Source organism: Gallus gallus, chromosome 1 (genome assembly GCF_016699485.2).
Source record: "Gallus gallus isolate bGalGal1 chromosome 1, bGalGal1.mat.broiler.GRCg7b, whole genome shotgun sequence".
Lineage (NCBI taxonomy): Eukaryota > Metazoa > Chordata > Aves > Galliformes > Phasianidae > Gallus > Gallus gallus.
This window is the reverse complement of record NC_052532.1, coordinates 136,464,638-136,482,199: the sequence shown is the minus strand read 5'-3', so window position 1 is coordinate 136,482,199 and position 17,562 is coordinate 136,464,638. Positions and strand designations below refer to the sequence as shown.

Below are 17,562 nucleotides of genomic sequence, written 5' to 3'. Positions count from 1 at the left end.
CTAGCAAATATTTAGAAACACAAATGGAGAAATACTATGATTTTGGTACAGTATTTATCTGGTACTTACTCCTGCCTGGTAATGACAAATGTAAAATGGGTTATCTATACTACTAACCTACACGTCATTATTAGTTAGCTCAACTGCTACAGATTATCAATAGATAATTAGATATGTAATAGATTAATAATAACAGATAATTCAATAGGACCAGAAATCTCTGTTTCAGCTTAGTATTTTCAATTGTTAATAGTACTACTTCTTCATAGCCCTCTAGCCAGTGTTAGTCAACGAGTAGCTTGCAATGGATATTTATATTTTTATTCTAGTTTCAATTTCACAATTAAAGTTTCAGTAGTTAAAGTACAAGTGAAGAATCAGAAATTAGAAATGGAAAATGAAGTCAAATTTTTAGGAAGTACCCCATTTCCTATGTAGAAGTACTGAACACTGAATTGTGACAGACAAAATTATATATTCAGCACATTCAGAAAAGAAATGCGGCTAAGAGGCCAAGTGAGGACTGATTTGGAAATTAATACAAAATACAACAGTGTAACATTAAAATAAAATTTGTATTTACACTGTCAGGGATATTACAACCCAAAGTTACACGAGTTCATAAAAAGGAGGATAAAATGCTAAATGTTACATGAGCAGAGAAGAGCAAATGCTAAGAAATTGGGTAATCAAAACAATGGAGATTTTCTCATTTGACATATAAAGTTTATTTCATCAATATCTGGTTTTAATCATTAAAACTCTAATTATCTTTTTTGTTTTCCCATTCACGAAAGATGGAAATATCAATGAGATTCTACATGAAACAAAGTAACTTACAGTGAGGTTCTGAATAATTTATTGATGGCATTAATTTCCACAAGCAACATTGGAAATTTGTGTAAGTTATTCAGACTAAAACTAAGTTACATATAATTGGATTGATAGATAGTGCTAGTGACCTGTGTTTGGAACAGCAGCATGAGTGCCACTCTGCTCCGCTCCCAAATTATACAGGATAGGATTTTGGTTTGTACAGATACAAGAATGAATTGGGCCCATTGTCATCTGTAGTTCTTTGTTCAATTCATGACATTTAAATAGTTCAAGCATCACCTTATTGCTTCTGCAAAAGATTTTACATAAAATAAATGACATTTGATAATTGAAAATTGACAAGTTTCCACAGAACAGTGAAGACTTTGCAGAAAATGACTTGTTTTATGTAGAAAAACATGCATTATACTGGGAGCTCGTTTAATTCTGTCTCTAAGCAGAAAGTTATCAATGTATAGAGAAAAATGTTGGCAAAAATCATTAAGAGCTACACTTTCACTTGCCTAAGTGGTATTTAGACATCGTATAATGAAAGCTTAACGAAAGACTGTAAGGGGATTTCCCCAATGAGAGGCAAGATTTCAGAAATGGGACACATGCAGAAAATTCAGAATGCTATCAAGGCAAATATAATAATAAAACACTACAACAGCAGCAATAAAGAATTTACTTTCAAGACTGTTTTAAAGTCCTAATTCATAGCACTGGCTGTGAGGTTGTCTTTTAATTAAAAAAGTAATTAAAAACAATCTGGATTTCTAAGCTAACTTCACTTTTAGATTACTTCCAAGTAATGTTATGATTTAAACCAGAGCATTTCACAGTAAAATACTTTTTTTTTCCCTGGAGTTCAATTTTGTTCCTAAGAAAATCAAACAAATCCCAGAGTTTGGTAAACAACAAACTCTATGGTAAACCATGGCTGAGCTTATATGCCTGCTTTGATAAATGACACGGTCCCATTAATAACACGCCCATGAAACCCAACAGTACGCTGCCACAGACGCAATGAAGATCTTTGTTACCATCAACTAATAACCAACGGAAGCCCATTTTATACAGTTTAACATGCCCCAAAAGTTTGAAATGTCTCAAGACTATAAACTGGCTTTGGTGGAAAATTTGAGTTTTGTCAATTTTCACTGTCACATGCAAGAGTGAATTTTCAGAGATTCTTTACAAAGTTCCTCAGTAAAACTGAAGGTTGGAGGAAAGAAAAGTTGAGTTTTCTTCTAAGCAGTCTTGTCATCTACCTACATAAGGAATACTTGTTCTTGAAATAGGAAAGAGAGAAAAGTTCCCAAGTGTATCAACCTATATAACAACCAACAGAATAATGGCAATAAAGGATTACCATATGCCCAAGAGCTTTTGCAGTATAACCAAGAGTTTCTCCATATTGGGAATATTTAGCCTGGAATTTTGAAGCAACACAGAACAAGTATGGAAAAAGTATTTCCCCCCTGAACTCAGTTCTGGTGAGGCCACACCTTGCGTACCATGTTCAGTTTTGGGCCCCTCACTACAAGAATGTGTCCACAGAAGGGCAATGAAGCTATGAGGAGTCTGGAGCACAAATCTTATGGGGAGCAGCTGAGGGAGCTGGGATTGTTCAGTCTGGAGAAGAGGAGGCTCGGGGGAGACCTCATTGCACTCTACAACTTCCTGAAGGGAGGTTGTGTTGAGGAAGGGTTTGACCTCTTCTCCCAGGCAACAAACAGGACCCGAGGAAATGGCCACAAGTTGTACCAGAAGAGGTTTAGATTAGACATAAGGAAAAACTTTTTCTCTCAGAGAGTGGTCAGGCACTGGAATGGCCTGCCCAGGGAGGTGGTGGAGTCACCATCCCTGGCAGTGTTCAAGAGGCGTCTGGATGAGGAGCTACGAGATATGGTTTAGTAACTTAGTGGGTAGTAACAGTGATAGGAGGTTGTTTGGACTAGGTGATCTTGCAGGTCCTTTCCAACCATGTGATTCTATGATTCTATGATTTGTTACATCAGGTTTCCGGGTAAGGCTGTAAGAGACTTATAAAAGAAAATATTTTAAAAATCACGTCACAGAACTTGGTGCAGAAAAAAGTAAACTGGTGACTGATAGCTTTTTTTTTTCTTTTTTTTTCCCCCATATGCAACCATAAGAACAATGAAATAAGTGGGTTTATTCTGGGCACAGGATGCAAAATTCATGTAAAATTGGAACTAAAAAATGAAAATTTCTGAGTTCTGACATTACGACACTTGTAGCATTAAAACAAGGCCTTTTCACCCAAGAATAAGGGAAAACAGGAAACAGAACACTTTAAGCTCAAGTAAAATCTCATCTTGAGCATGTATATTCAATGTTCATTTATTGTGGTTCTTTCCTTGTGGTCATGTGAGGGAAACGCTAAGCTGTGCAAAAAAGACTCACAAAGAAATGTTAAAAGCTGTTGCAAATTAACATGGACAGAAATAGTACATCTAGACGTTAATGTGATGCTAGACAGTCTTTCATTATCAAAATACTGCCACTGTACTGTTTCAGGAAAGGTGGAATAATAATTGAGAGGTAAAGTAAGAGCTGGATAAGAACAGCTGAATATCAAAAGAATTCCCTTACCATTCTGCATGAATTTTTAACGTGGACATATGGTATAATCTTTTCCCCTTTATCCTGCTCCCCAAGACTTAATCACTTTAGAATAAAGTAAAATCTGTTCCCTTGATATTTTACTTTTTGATTCTAATATTACAGATTGATTTATAGCAACACTGTAAAGAAAATAAGTAACAACTGACTTTTTTTTTTTAATGTTCTTTCATGAAGCATAGGACATATGCTTTAGAAGAACACAGATGTGAGGAAAATAATTTAATGTTTACATAATTTTAAAATATTTAACGCATAATTAATAAGAAACTACAATATGCAAGTTACAGCCTAAAACAATAAACATTTTAAAAATTATTTGCACATGTTGAGAGGCTTTTTGAGTTCAAAGAGGACTTGATGAATCTCTTGGTCAAATTTTCCTCTTTCCTTCTCCAAGGACATACAGCATAATATCTATAAAAAGTAACCTTGGAATGAATTCAAGGTTTTAATTTATCTCAGGAGTTTCAGTGATTTACAACCAGAAAAAAATGCTACACAACACTGCTGGGAATAGGGCTTAAGAAAAATCAAGTTGGCATTGACAAAGTCAGCTTGAAACCGAATTTTTCAGAGTATGGCGTTTATACAGAATATTCAACGAGGATCCAGTAATTCCTAAACCTTACTGTTCAGAAGATCTTTTAAAACCGGTATTTTTGGCAAAGTAACATCTCATCATTTGGCTACACCAATAGACAACCCACTGCCACCCTCCTGATGCTGAGTACATCTTATCAAGCATTATACTAACATTGAAGTCAACAGTATTTGTGGGCAATTGCTAATCTAGAATGTCAGATGAAAGAACTGAAAAAAAGCAAAAGCCTTTAGCACAGAAGTGGCACTGTGTGAAGAGGGAGCAGTCAATGCAATCTATGCATGCATGATACGCACAGAAGGCCAATCTGAATACATTCATGCTCTTCAGTGAGATTCCAAAGATATTTTCAGGAACTAAAGAGACAAATCAAAAGAGACAGGAAGTATACCATAGGTTTACAGTACAGTTTGTGTATACCAATTATACATATGTTTTGTCAGAATAGTCAAATACTTTGGTAAATAAATGCTACAGAACGGAACCAGACTATAACTTGTCTATGGACTGCATAAAGCTTAATATCAAGTTGTTAAGAAAGAAATTCCCAATCATATGTCATTTCATAAAATGGCTTATGTTGGAGGGGCCCTTAAAGATCACCAAGCTCCAACTCCCTGCTATGGGCAGGACTGTCAACCACTAGACCAGGCTGCCCAGGATTCCATCTAACTTGGTCCTGAATACCTCCAGAGATGAGGCATCCACAGCCTCTTTGGATAGGCTGTTCCAGCACCTTGCCACTCTCTGAGTAGATGTTCTTCCTAATATCTAACCTAAATCTCCCCTCTTTTAGTTTAGAGCCATTCTCTCTTGACCTATCACTATCAGTCTATCAGTGTAAAAAGTCAGCCTCCATCCTGCTTGTAAGATCCCTTCAGGTACTGGAAGGCCACAATGAAGTCTCTCCAGTGCCTTCCCTTCTCCAAGCTAAACAAGTCCAGTTCCCTTAACCTTCCTTCATAGGAGAGGTACTCCAGCCCTCCGATTGTCTTTGTGGCCTCCACTGGACCCGCTCCAACAGCTCCATATCCCTCCTGTGCTGGGGGCCCCAGGCTTGGACACAATACTCCAGATGGTGCCTCACAAGGGCAGAGCAGAGGAGGACAATCATATCCTGCTTGCTACCCCTCTGTTGATGCAGCCCAGGATACCATTATACTCCCAGCCTGCAAGTGCACACTGTTTATGTTATGCTTTTTGTCCATCAGGGCCCCCAGGTCTTTTTCAGCAGGGCTACTCTCAACGAATTCTTCTCCCAGTCTGTACTCAGATCTGGGATTGCCTTGACTTAAGTGACACACCTCACACTTGGCCTTGTTAAACTTCATTAGTTTCTCACGTGCAGACTTTTTGAGCCTGTCCAGGTCCCTCTGGGTGGCATCCCTTCCTTCGACTGTGTCAACTGTACCATTCAGCTTGGTGTCATCAGCAAACTTGCTGAGGGTGCCCTCAATCCCATTGTCTGCATCACTGATAAAGATGTTGAAGAGCAGCTGGTCCCAGGACAGACCCCTGGGGGGCACCACTCATGACCGGCCTTCACCTGGACATGGAGCCAATTGAAAACAACTCTACTCCTCCTTCTCCAAGGAGGATCTTCTCTGAGAAGCAAGATGGAAAAACATGAACCTCTCACAACGTATCTCTGTCATTCTTCCAATTATAGGCATCTAGCACATCAAAATGACTACTGCTAGATGTACTGTCAGTATAATTTTTCTTACAAGTAATGCCAGATACCACCAATCCTGCTTAGGTCTCATGTCTATTTTTCAATTACTTGATTGTTACTCTAAAGAGAATAAAACAATAATAACCGTATGGTCAAGAAAAAAGATGCTGAAAGGAAGAAAAAACTGTTTCTGCCACTTAACACAAAGCATCTCATAACTCAGTGCCATTCCATCTCTAGTCAGATACACTTTCCATTTAATCACTACAATACATGGTAACAAAATACCCTAAAATAACAATATATGTTAAAAAAATAGCTGCTGTTCACTCTCCTTTTCTGTTCTTAAAGACAGAACAAATTTAACTTAAGAAAAGTCACAAGGTTTATTCAACATGGCACTGGAATGGCTCACTACTTTTGTGCTCCTTCAGTTGGTTATGGACTGATTCTTTGTATCACTTGGAAAAGTGAATTATTACATAAAAAACATCTAGGAGTCAGCTGTTCATTTGTATTATAAAATATGAGCTTCTACTTTTTTTTTAATCTCTGCCTGTTAATAGGTTTTCACAAAATGGTAGCCCTGATATAGCCTTACTTCAGAAGAAAAATATTCACTGGCAAGACATCAGCAAAGTAAAACAATGAAATAAACAGGAAAGCCAATCCCAGAGTAACAACTAAAAATTCACCCTAGCAAATAAGAAAGCAAACAGGACACAAAGCAGGGTTGCTGACAATGAGAAGGGAGATGGACAGCTCAGAAATACTTTATATCTCTAATGAATTACATGACACAGACGAATGCTAATGGTAAATTAGGTTATTTATAGAAAATAAGCTTTTTTTTTTTTTTTAGTATTTATGCTTATCTCACTTCTTTTCATCACAAGCTTATACCCTCATTTAAAAGAAAAATGTATTCAAATGTACCAGATTCCATGGTCATCTGATGTAACCCATCAAGAGCACTGGAAAGCAGACTTTTATTGAATTAATTTAAGTGACTTAATACGACAGGCATGCATTGCTATTCCAAAAGTAAGGCCTTCCCTTCATCAGTCTTCAAGTCTGTGTGAACGGAATGAAATGCCTGATCCAGGTAATTCACTGAAAGGAATTAGAAAACAAGCAATATGATTTCTATGATCGTGATTTCATTATGCAATATGTGAACATTTATCCTCAGAATTACTCTTACAGATATATACTACTAAAAATAAAATGCGAAATGGCTGAAAATAATATTATTTTTTCAACTTTACTTAAAGACTCTGCCTAATTTTCTTCCTTGAAGAACTGTTGTGAGTGGACAACTCATACACTGAAGAAAATATCAAACCTTTCCAATATCTTCCTTAAGGAAGAAAAGAAGTTACAAGCTGAAGAGTTTAAGACTGTGTTAGTTTCAACAGCTAGGAAACCTCTAATAAAGGGGCAAAGAGCTAACCCATCTGAATAAGAGCAATTACTTTCATGACACGAACTACTCCAATTCCAAATCTAGTTTAAATTTCCATGCGTATATTTTATATAGCCATCCATTCTGGAGTGCAGCAAATTATTCAAAGGAGTTATATCAAGTGAATCAATCCAATTTTCTTAATTTATCAATGTCAAATCTTCCTCCGTATCTTGGAATAGCGTTGATCATCTGGAGTGCAGAAATTTGAAGTACAGGGAGAAAATTTACCGGGTAGCAAAAGTTTAATTACAGTGACACCTGCTGGATCTCGACATCTTGAGGGAAATGGTATGTTTAAGCCAAACATGCTTCTTTATCACCATGCCATGTGATTATAGTGATCAAAACTTATGCACAGTAAGCTTTAGCATACATTTAACAACAGATTATTTTTCATGTTATATAAGCTTGCAGTAAAAAGCAGTCATAAGAAGCTAAATTGATTCATTCTGATCAACAGCCTTCGTCCCCTTATGGTCTCTTCAGTAACTACTTTTTGTACTGCAATCAGTGTACATCATTTTTATCACACGCTTGGTCCCTATTTATAAGTGATCGTTGTGCTTCACCAAAGTATAGCGACTTCTGACTGAAATACTTCTCTCCAGCAGCTAAAATATAATATTTATTCATTAATGGTGTCAGGGTGGTCTTCCAGAATGTTTAAATTCTGTGTTTATTCTGAGTAGTGTGAATATAAACACCTCACAGGTCAGTTAAGCATGAAGGTACACCGATCTACTTATCCATCCTATTCAGAAGGATCACTTTCATCAAAAAGGCTGCTGCTCATTATCTATGGATTTTATACCCTTGGCATCCCTGATTAGCATCAGGGTGCAAAAGAATGTAGCAATCTTGTAACATGGATCTTTGCTTTCTAAGAAGTGACCCAAAACATGCAACATGTCATGTAAGGGACTGAAAAAAAAATCAGATGCCAAAGTTGGAAGTCTAATTCTGGCAAAGTTTTGCAAGATTATCCTGAAAACAAACATCTCTCTGCTCCCTCTCCATCAATATGTTACTAGCAAAAGGAATAGCAATTCCTCCATTTTCAAAGACATTAAAAATGCGAACCATTCTGAGAATAAAGGATGTGAAAGATAAAATCATGGAGTGGTATAGGTTATAATCAGGTCCAGCCCTCCTCCTCAGCACACGGTCATCTCTGAGGCTAAGTTACATTGCTCATAGTCATAATCACGCCAAACACGCAAAGTGTTTTTAAAGTATCTTTGAAAACAGAAAAATAAGTGCTAACAAACCATGCTTTGGTGGTAGCGTTCAGGTAGCAGGGGGGCTGCAGCAGTGTGAGCACAGCCCAGCAGCAGTGGCCCCATGTCAGTTCTGAGCCAGTTCCAGCTGCTCTGTAGGGCTCCACTGCTGGCCAGAGCTGAGCTGTGGGCATCACTGGGTGTGCTCTGGGAGAGCAGTTGTAAGGAATGGAAAACTGCCTTTAGTATTCATTGCCCCAGTCTGTTATCAAGAGGCCATAGATTACATTATTTTCCCTATAGGGAGTTTGTTGTGCCCATGATGGTAACTGACCCAACTTCCTCTATTTCTTTGCTAACTTAAAACTTACATAGGCTGCTTTTATACTGAGGTGCTCTTTTTGCACAAATAAACAAAATTGATTTATAGCAATTATTATTGAATTAAACAAGTTAAAAGAGAAAACTAATTATAGAAATCAACAGAAGACCTTTTTGATTTACAGTTAAGAACCTTTAAGCATCATTCAGATCAAGTGTTACTCATGAAATTTTAATAGAAGTCACATTTAAATTAAAAACATGTAAGAATTTGTTTAAATTATGAAGAATTAACCTGAAAATTAATTTTAAAATGTCTTTGTATATCAGATGGGTTGAGTGTTTCTTCTTTGGATTCTAAGAGAAAAGTGAACAGCAGTACCTATGTCAAAAGGATACAGAAGGAACACATTACAAATCTGAGTTTTTATCTCTTCTCATAGAATGCTCCACATTCAGAGCTCATGAGAAATAGCCTGTTTTTGTCGTCACTTCAAGGAAAATGCTTTTCATCTTTTCAGGCTACATCTGTTTTCAAAGAAGGTTCCAATGAAAAGAGATGCCCTGTTGTCCAGGAGATGGCACAAGTGAAATAATTGTCATGATCTGAAGCAAAAGTCAGTATTTTCAGAAGTGTGTTAACTCTACACAAGTATGACCTTGTTTGCTTTTGCCAATTAACAAAATACATAAGTACAGTGCATCAGCATGTGAATTTTGGAAGACTTTGGACAAAAAGGCCACTTTTCAAGCTAGACAGTTGGCACTCAAGTCCAAAATATTTTTACATTAATTAAGTCTAATAGTGAAATGTGAATGGGCAATCAGTTCAAAAACTACCAGTCTTATACAATAGCGTTTTTCAATGTTGATGATCTTTCTGAGTAGCCATTTGCAGTGAAAGACTTGGTAGGAGAAGGGAGACAGCAGACAGGCCAGAAGCAGAATATTGAGCTGTATGTTAAACTTTGAGGAACAAAGCAATTACGAGAAGGTCACTGATATGCTGACATTATTGGAGTTGCCTCTGGTTCCAGAACAAACTCAGTTTCAGCCAGTGCTGCCTACTCTATCCTGTGAGAATGCCTGAACCTGCAAAAGCATTTGCAGATTCAAGATCTAAATGTGAACCCAAAGAACACTGTATAGATAGGATGTGTTAGACAAAATTTTCATCATAAATATTAGTAGAAATAGTAGAAATATTATTATTATCTAGCTGTCTTACAGAGCAGTAAATGCATCTAATCATGGACATGTGTCGTTTAGGATTCATAGATGGCATCCGCTGGAGCTGCTCCGTGGCCATAGGCAGAAGCTGTAAAATACACAAAGGCAAAGCTACATGCAGTATGTCGACTTACTGTATAAGTGGACTACAAGTAAAAACAAGAAAAAAAAAACCCAAACATACCAAACCGAAATCCCCAAATACTCCTGGAGTTTATCAGATTACATGTGCATATACTCATTGCTTAGATCCTATAGAGGTAGAATAATTACATACTTAGGCAGATTTTAAATTTTACATAGGCTTACATGAATAGTGGAGATGCATCAACTGAGCTCAACCATCAAATCCAATACCAGTGCCTGCAAATCTTTAATATAACAAAGAAAAATAGTAGGGTTCCTGAACACCGCACTGATTTCCAAGCCTTGGTATGTTCAGAAAGATGGCAGTAGGTGATTTAAGTACAGCATAGTATCACCTGCTGTAAATCATAAACTGAAATTTTAATATCTAATATAGGCATTAAAATATTTTAAATCAGGTGCGTGCATCTCTGTGAAAAAAAAAAGAATTATATACAGTATGACTTGTAAATAGCTGAGGAAGCAAAAGTGACTTGAAATAAAAGACAGGCTGAAACCCTCAGGTTGAGACTGAATGCTACACTTTTCCTTAAAAATTACCTGTTTTATAAATGACAAATTCTCTATTATATGTCACTGCTGGGATTAATACTGACTTATTAACTGTCATTTTGTTTTAATTATTGTACCTTTAATTACCAAAGATTGTACAAAACAGCCTGAGCTTTTATATTCTCAAAACTAACTAAATAAATGTGAAAACATATTAACCAGAGCAAATTGAAATCCCTTTACCTTCAAACACTTTTCCTGGATGGAGGTTATTCCAGTAGACTGAGGTTTCTGATTGTCCCTTCTTTCTTCTTGTATTCTGAGTTTGCTAAGATGCTTATTTGAGACCCAATCCATGAGAACAGTTAAGATCCCATAAGCTTCTGAATTCAATACATCCATAACAGCTCTTTCAGCTTTCAAGCTTATGATCTTCTAAACCAAAATAGTAACAGACAAATACATCAGAACACGTTAGTTCTGAAACATGATTCATAATTTAATGGATAATGAAATAAAATCCAGGATGTAAGTAACTGGGAACCTATGAAACACATTATATATGAGGAAATAATAATCCTGAACAGGCCATATCTGCTCTGCTAGGCCTTATATCCAGGGCTTGAGAAGCCCGTGTTACTAAAGCAAACCTTAATATATAAAATCTCTGGGAAAGGTAAATTGCATGCAAATCAAAAAGTGAAATATAGTGATCCTGACCAGGATACCACTTTACATCCAGGAGTCAGTGGTCAACGTAACAGCCAACCTGAGTATGCCCAAGCCTGTGCTGTGCTGCACACACCTGGTATATTTTTCAGGCCAGCATAGTGCCCAACATACTCCTTGGCCATAGAAGAAACGTGGGCAGCTCATCATGAAGTCTGCTGGCAACTCCCACTTGGCAGGGATGATCACACCACCTGCATGGTCTTGTCTTTGTGTAAAAGGGCAGCAAGAAGTTCTTGTGAGAACATGCTTAATTAATAGAATTATTTTCTTATAAGCAAATTATATAACACCTTGAATTACCAAAAAGGAAGAGCTTCTCTTCCTGGACAGGACTTGCACTGCATGCCCCAAGGAAGGTATATGTAGGCTTCACGTGATACTTCACAAATGCAAGGCTCCCAGCATCTGAAGGGACTTGAGATTGACTGACTCTCCACGGTCCTCTTCTTATTCTATCTTATTAACACAACTATGTTATTGGGTCATTCATTTTCAGGTTGTTCGTACTGAGACCCAGGAAGAACCCTACAAAATTTCTCCACCTCTTACATCAGCTCCCTTCCCAGTGAAGAATGGTTCCCATTTGTGACAATTTCTGGGTGCGGAAAAAATATGCTCATGCTTTATTTTATACTGAGACAAATGGTTTTGCTCTGACAGCAGAAGAAACCAGATATACTGTAGGCAGAATATATCTGATAGATGAGAGAGGAGGTGAGAGGAAGAGGAAAACATGGCAAATAAATTGAAAAACACATACACACACAAAATAAAACTCGAACAACATTTTTAGCAGCGAACTTTATTCTCTCAGTTAACAGCCTGCGTTCCCCCAGTATAATCTATTCTTACTGTAACTAATTAACTCACGAATAAAAAATAATAGTTACATTTTCTAATTTTTCTAATTTAATAATGTTCCACTGCTTAAGGTCTTGAATTTTTAACCTTGCCCAATTCTAACCTTATCCATTTTTGATGCTACCATCACTTTTTCCGGTTGGAAGATGTAGTTTGTTGTGCCACTTCACAGTTAACCTGTTAACTACAAAAGAAGCAGGGACAGGTAGGAAAAGATAAACATTTTTAGATTGTTGAAATGAGCTTCTACTGTGCTTAGTTATTTGTCTAAGTTTTTCTTCCACAGAGTCTCAACATGTGACTGAAAGAATCAAAAAGTATTCAAATGTTTGTAGAGTCAATTTTTTCTTTAAACTTAAATATCACCCTGAAATCATTTGATGTTGTTACTGAGCAGCTAAGTGATTAAAAGTTCAAACTTTTTCTTCTCAGTATGGACAGTGATAGAAACAAAATCATCCACTTCCTCAACAAGTCACCGCCTCACAGGATGGCTGAGGCCCTCTGGGTCCATCTACTCCAACCCCTGCTCCAGTGTGTACACCCAGAGCAGTGTGCCCGTGACCATGCCCAGGTGGCTCTGGACATCTCTGAAGAGGAGAATCCACAGCCCTTGGGCAACTCGTGCCAGAATAATTAAAATAGTAGGAGCTCTTTGACCTGTAGCTCAACTCTTCAGTTCACAGGGGAAGAATAAGCACTGCAAGATATACAGGAACTGCATATTGACTGCTTTTCATGAAGAAGGGACATAAAAATGGAGAGTAAATCGCAAGAACTGTCTGAAGGCCTTGGAAATGAAAGTGTTCTTCTTTGTAGAATGATGCAGTAAGCAATCGTGCTACCAAAGCAATTTTTTTGTGTGTGAGAAAAGAAGATGAGGCAAATTGTAACCTCTATTTAAATAAAAGAAACTTAGTCTACGGATACAACAAGGAATATCCTGATTATCATGGAAGCCCTTTATGACTACTTCTGCTTGCACAAAAGAAAAAAAAAATATTTTATAGAGGTTAGGAAGCAGTCAATTTTTACTGTACTTAAGAGCATCAGAACTGTAATTTACTGAACGAGCAATGGTCAAAATTGTTTAGGTGGCAATTGGCTTGTCACCATTTAGGTCAGATGTAACAGCCAAGTGAGAAGAAAGTTTTGACTCTGTATTACTGTGAACCATCATCTCAGTTTGCCTTTAAGGACAGAGAAACTACTGCTTTAATTAACACCTGTAAAAATACCTGAAAATATTGGATAGTTGTGAGAGAAGATATAAACATTCTACTTTTTACTTAATAGAATCAGCAGAGCAATTCAGCACAGGGTTCTATTAGTCTATAAAATAGTTTGTTTCCCTCCAATCTCTAAATCTATTTTAGAGTTAAAATAATATGACAAACTTCCATTTCAGGATTTCAAGTACTTTAAAGCAACAAGCATCAGAGCTGGCAAATGCCTCATGGCTTAAGATAGCTACCAACAAGTTAAATGGAAAGTAGAGCAATAAGCATCATTAAATTACTGAATCTCTTTTATTTTACTCAAAGATGCTTCTTACTCCTTTAGAGCTTGTTCTCGTTTCTGGAGCTGGAACCCATGTTTCTTCTGTGCTGAACTTCTTCTGTATCAAGGGGAAAATGTTGAAATGGATTCAAAACCCATTAAATTTTTAACTTAATATTGAATTTCCCCTTCAGATGTGATTAGGTTTTGTTTTTAATTATGGCATTGCACAATAGCTGACTAATTAAAAGCATCCTAATGGCCATCTGTGTTCAGCTTCCTCTCATACTAACACAAACAACTTTGATTTGCAGCAGGATTGCTTGGCCTCCTAAAATACAGAATGCAACTCTACATGGTTGCTCCTGTAGCAACACAGGACAATCAAAAGTAGGCTTTTACTTCCAAAACTTTTGGTTAATTCTATTAACTGTAAGAAAAAAAATAGTCTGATGTCCAGAACACCAAACTACTCTATTGTTTCTTCTATTAGTGGGAAGCATCCCTGAGAATGTTGTGAAGGAAAAAAAAAAAAAAAAGAGAGAGAGATAAAATTATTCTTATCTTGTATGGTGCAAAAAACAGTCCTAGCAGAAAAGCTAGCAGAAGCATAAAGGCTGTTACAGAACAAAACTGAAGTAGCATACAGGAAGTCCTGCTATTAGCAGCCTAGGCCTGTTAGTGGATGAACTGTTGGGATTTGTCATCAGCATAAAAGTAAATGCAAAAAGGGGGGTCTTCACAGGAGGCCATGAAGGCGAGTGCTATTGAATGCCCACAGTCGAGAGAATAGTTTCAGATGCTCTCAGGAGGTGCAGCGGTTGCAAATGTTTCTTGCTATGTCCATACTGTGTTTTAAGGCACCCTGCTTGGGTGTAACAGGAATGTGTTCAAACTCAAGCAGAGCATTCACCTTGTCTGATCTTACCACTGCTAATCAAAACATCACCATCAAATCAGTGAGTTAATTTAGGTTAAGAGGTGGATGACAACAGTGATATGACATGTAAGTAATTTATGAGCTCTTTCAAAACTGAGAATCTTCACAGCGTTACTTAACAGAACGTCTAGGGCCATTCCAGTTCCTACCTGAAGCTTTCCATATATGAAAGTATTTAATCATAAATCTGTCTGATGTGAGGCTCTACTAAGCCTTGATATGTTTGAGCTATAGCGCCACTCATAATCCTTAGCAATCCATTGTTAATATCCTTTTCACCATTCTCTTGTGTATTTGCAGCCAAATGAGATGGTGAGGTACCACCTGCAGAGAAGAAAAACATACTTTATGTCAAAAATACAGTCTGAGATCGATAAGAATTGTCCATCCAAAACAGTGCTCAACTATTTTGCTATGGGCAGGGACACCTTCCACTAAATTAGGCTGTCCCAAACCCTATCCTATCCCTTTTGTGATCACCATGGACCCTCCCTGATGGTTCCAGGGACGGGGCATCCACAACTCTCTGGGCAACTTGTTTCAGTATCTACACATTCTCATAGAAGGAAAATTCTTCCTAATGTGTAATCTAAATTGACTCTCTTTCAGTTTCTTGTCCTGTCATTACTACTGGCTCTGATAGAGAGTCCCTCCCCCCCCCCCCCCACTTTTCTGCAGGCCTCCTTTAGGTACAGGAAAGCTGCAATGAGGTCTTCATCTTTCTTATGCTGCTCTGTCAGTGAGGAGCTGAAGAATGCCTGGAGATCGAGTCCAACCACCCACCTAAAGCAGGTTCTCTACAGTAGGTTAAACAGGGAAGGGTCCAGGTGGATTTCGAGTATCTCTAGAGAAGGCTCCACAACCTCATGGAAAACAAATAAATTAGAAAAGATCAGTCTTCAAATAGTTTTTGTGACTTTGTGTCATTGTATCTTTCTGCTGTGCTTTAAAAGTGATCAACTGTAACAAAAAGCAAAATGCATGGGAAAAATAAAACCAGTGCATTTTCTCTCCTGCAAACATTAAGTTTTAAAGTGAGTTTCATTGCTGATGGCCTTTGGGCGCTCTGCAAACTTTTTTTTTGACTCCTGGAATTAACACGTGAGGGATCTCTGTTGTGGCATTTTCAGACGGATCAGTTTCCTAATCTACCGTGCAGAGGCACCAGTGCTTACGTCAGCCCAAGTCATGGCAACAAAAGGATCAATCCAGTTCAGGCGCTCATATTAGCACAATCCCTGGCACAAAATATCATTGCTTTACTTTGGCATGGGAAAGGATTGTAATATAATATACTGGACTGGATGCTGTGGCTCAGAGCATCTCAGGGGCTGGTTGTGGAGAAACAACCAAGGGAGACACAGGCAAGCGTGAGGCTCCATTTAAACAGTCAAGCTGCAGGGGAAGCGTATTGCTCCTTTGACACGGTCTCTCACCACATCCTTCTCTCCAATTTGAGAGGTGTGGATTTGATGTATGGACTGTTCGGTGGATTAGGAATTGGCTGGCTGGATGCAGCCAAAGGGTTGTAATCAATGGGTCTGCGTCAGGGTGGAGGCCGGTCACAAGTGGTGTCCCTCAGGGGTCGGTCTTGGGACTGGTGCTCTTCAACATCTTTATCAATGACACAGACGATGGCATCGAGTGCACCCTCAGCAAGTTTGTGGATGACACCAAGCTGAGCAGTGCAGTCAATACATTGGAAGGAAAGGAAGCCATCCAGAGGGACCTGGACAGGCTGGAAAAGTGCGCCCATGAAAGCCTAATAAGGCCAAGTGCAGGGTGCTGCACTTGGGTCGGGGCAATCCCAGGTATTTATACAAACTGGGGGAAGATCTCCTTGAGAGCAGCCCTGCAGAGAAGGACTTGGGGATCCTGGTAGATGAGAAACTGGACATGAGCCAGCAGTGTGTGCCTGCAGCCCGGAAGGCCAACTGTGTTCTGGGCTGCATTAAAAAAGCGGTGGCCAGCAGGGAGAGGAAGGTGATTGTCCCCCTCTACTCGGCTCTTGTGAGGCCCCACCTGGAGTACTGCGTCCAGGCCTGGGACCCCCAGTACAGGAAGGACGTGGAGCTCTTGGAGCAGGTCCAGAGGAGGGCCACTAAGATGATCAGAGGGTTGGAGCACCTCTTCTATGAGAAAAGGTTGAGGGAACTGGGCTTGTTTAGCTTGGAGAAGAGAAGGCTGCAGGGAGACCTCACTGCAGCCTTCCAGTGCTTGAAGGAGTTGTATAAACAGGAAAGGGAATGGCTGTTTATGAGGGTAGATAGTGATAGGACAAGAGGGAATGATCTTAAATTGAGACAGGAGGTTTAGGAAGCAGTTTTTCCACACAGAGGGTGGTGGTGCACTGGAACAGGTTGCCCAAGGAGGCTGTGGATGCCCCATCCCTGGAGGCATTCAAGGCCAGGATGGATGTGGCTCTGGGCAGCCTGGTCTGGTGGTTGGCGACCCTGCACATAGCAGGGAGGTTGGAACTCGATGATCGTGGTCCTTTTCAACCCAGGCCATTCTATGATACTCAGTAATCCATTAAGTACCGCATTAAAGGCCGCAGAGATGTGAACTGAAACTAACTGGTAGACAAGAGGCAAGTTGTTAAGCACAGTAGTGCCTATCCAAACAACCAGTACCCTAACCTTGTTTCTCCAGGCACTGCCCCTTTCTTCTGATCAACAGCAGCTGGGGTTTACTCTGAGCTAAGAAGTGTCTCCTGGAGCTCAGCTAAAGGTTTACTTACTGTTTCCTTGTATACTCCCAGTCCTGCATAGCTGATGAGAAGGAATGCAGACTCCTCCTCTTCTGTGTCACTAAACCACAAAGACTGTGGCAGCAGTTCCCAGGTTGCAGCTCAATATAATGGAAATGCAATTTTTTTTTTTTTTTTTTTTTTTTAAGATGATACCA

The 17,562-nt window shown here is 38.7% G+C and overlaps 1 protein-coding gene across 1 annotated transcript; it reads right to left on the bottom strand.

The window, feature by feature from the left end:
- Positions 1-874: 874 nt before the first annotated feature.
- On the bottom strand, positions 875-11,070 carry CCDC138 (coiled-coil domain containing 138). Its single transcript, XM_040653075.1, is given in 6 exon segments — positions 875-2,392; positions 5,342-5,545; positions 5,619-5,676; positions 6,684-6,860; positions 10,099-10,129; positions 10,866-11,070. Coding segments are annotated over 6 exon segments (834 nt in total). The 5' UTR covers positions 11,025-11,070; the 3' UTR covers positions 875-2,187.
- Between the last annotated feature and the right edge of the window lie 6,492 nt (positions 11,071-17,562).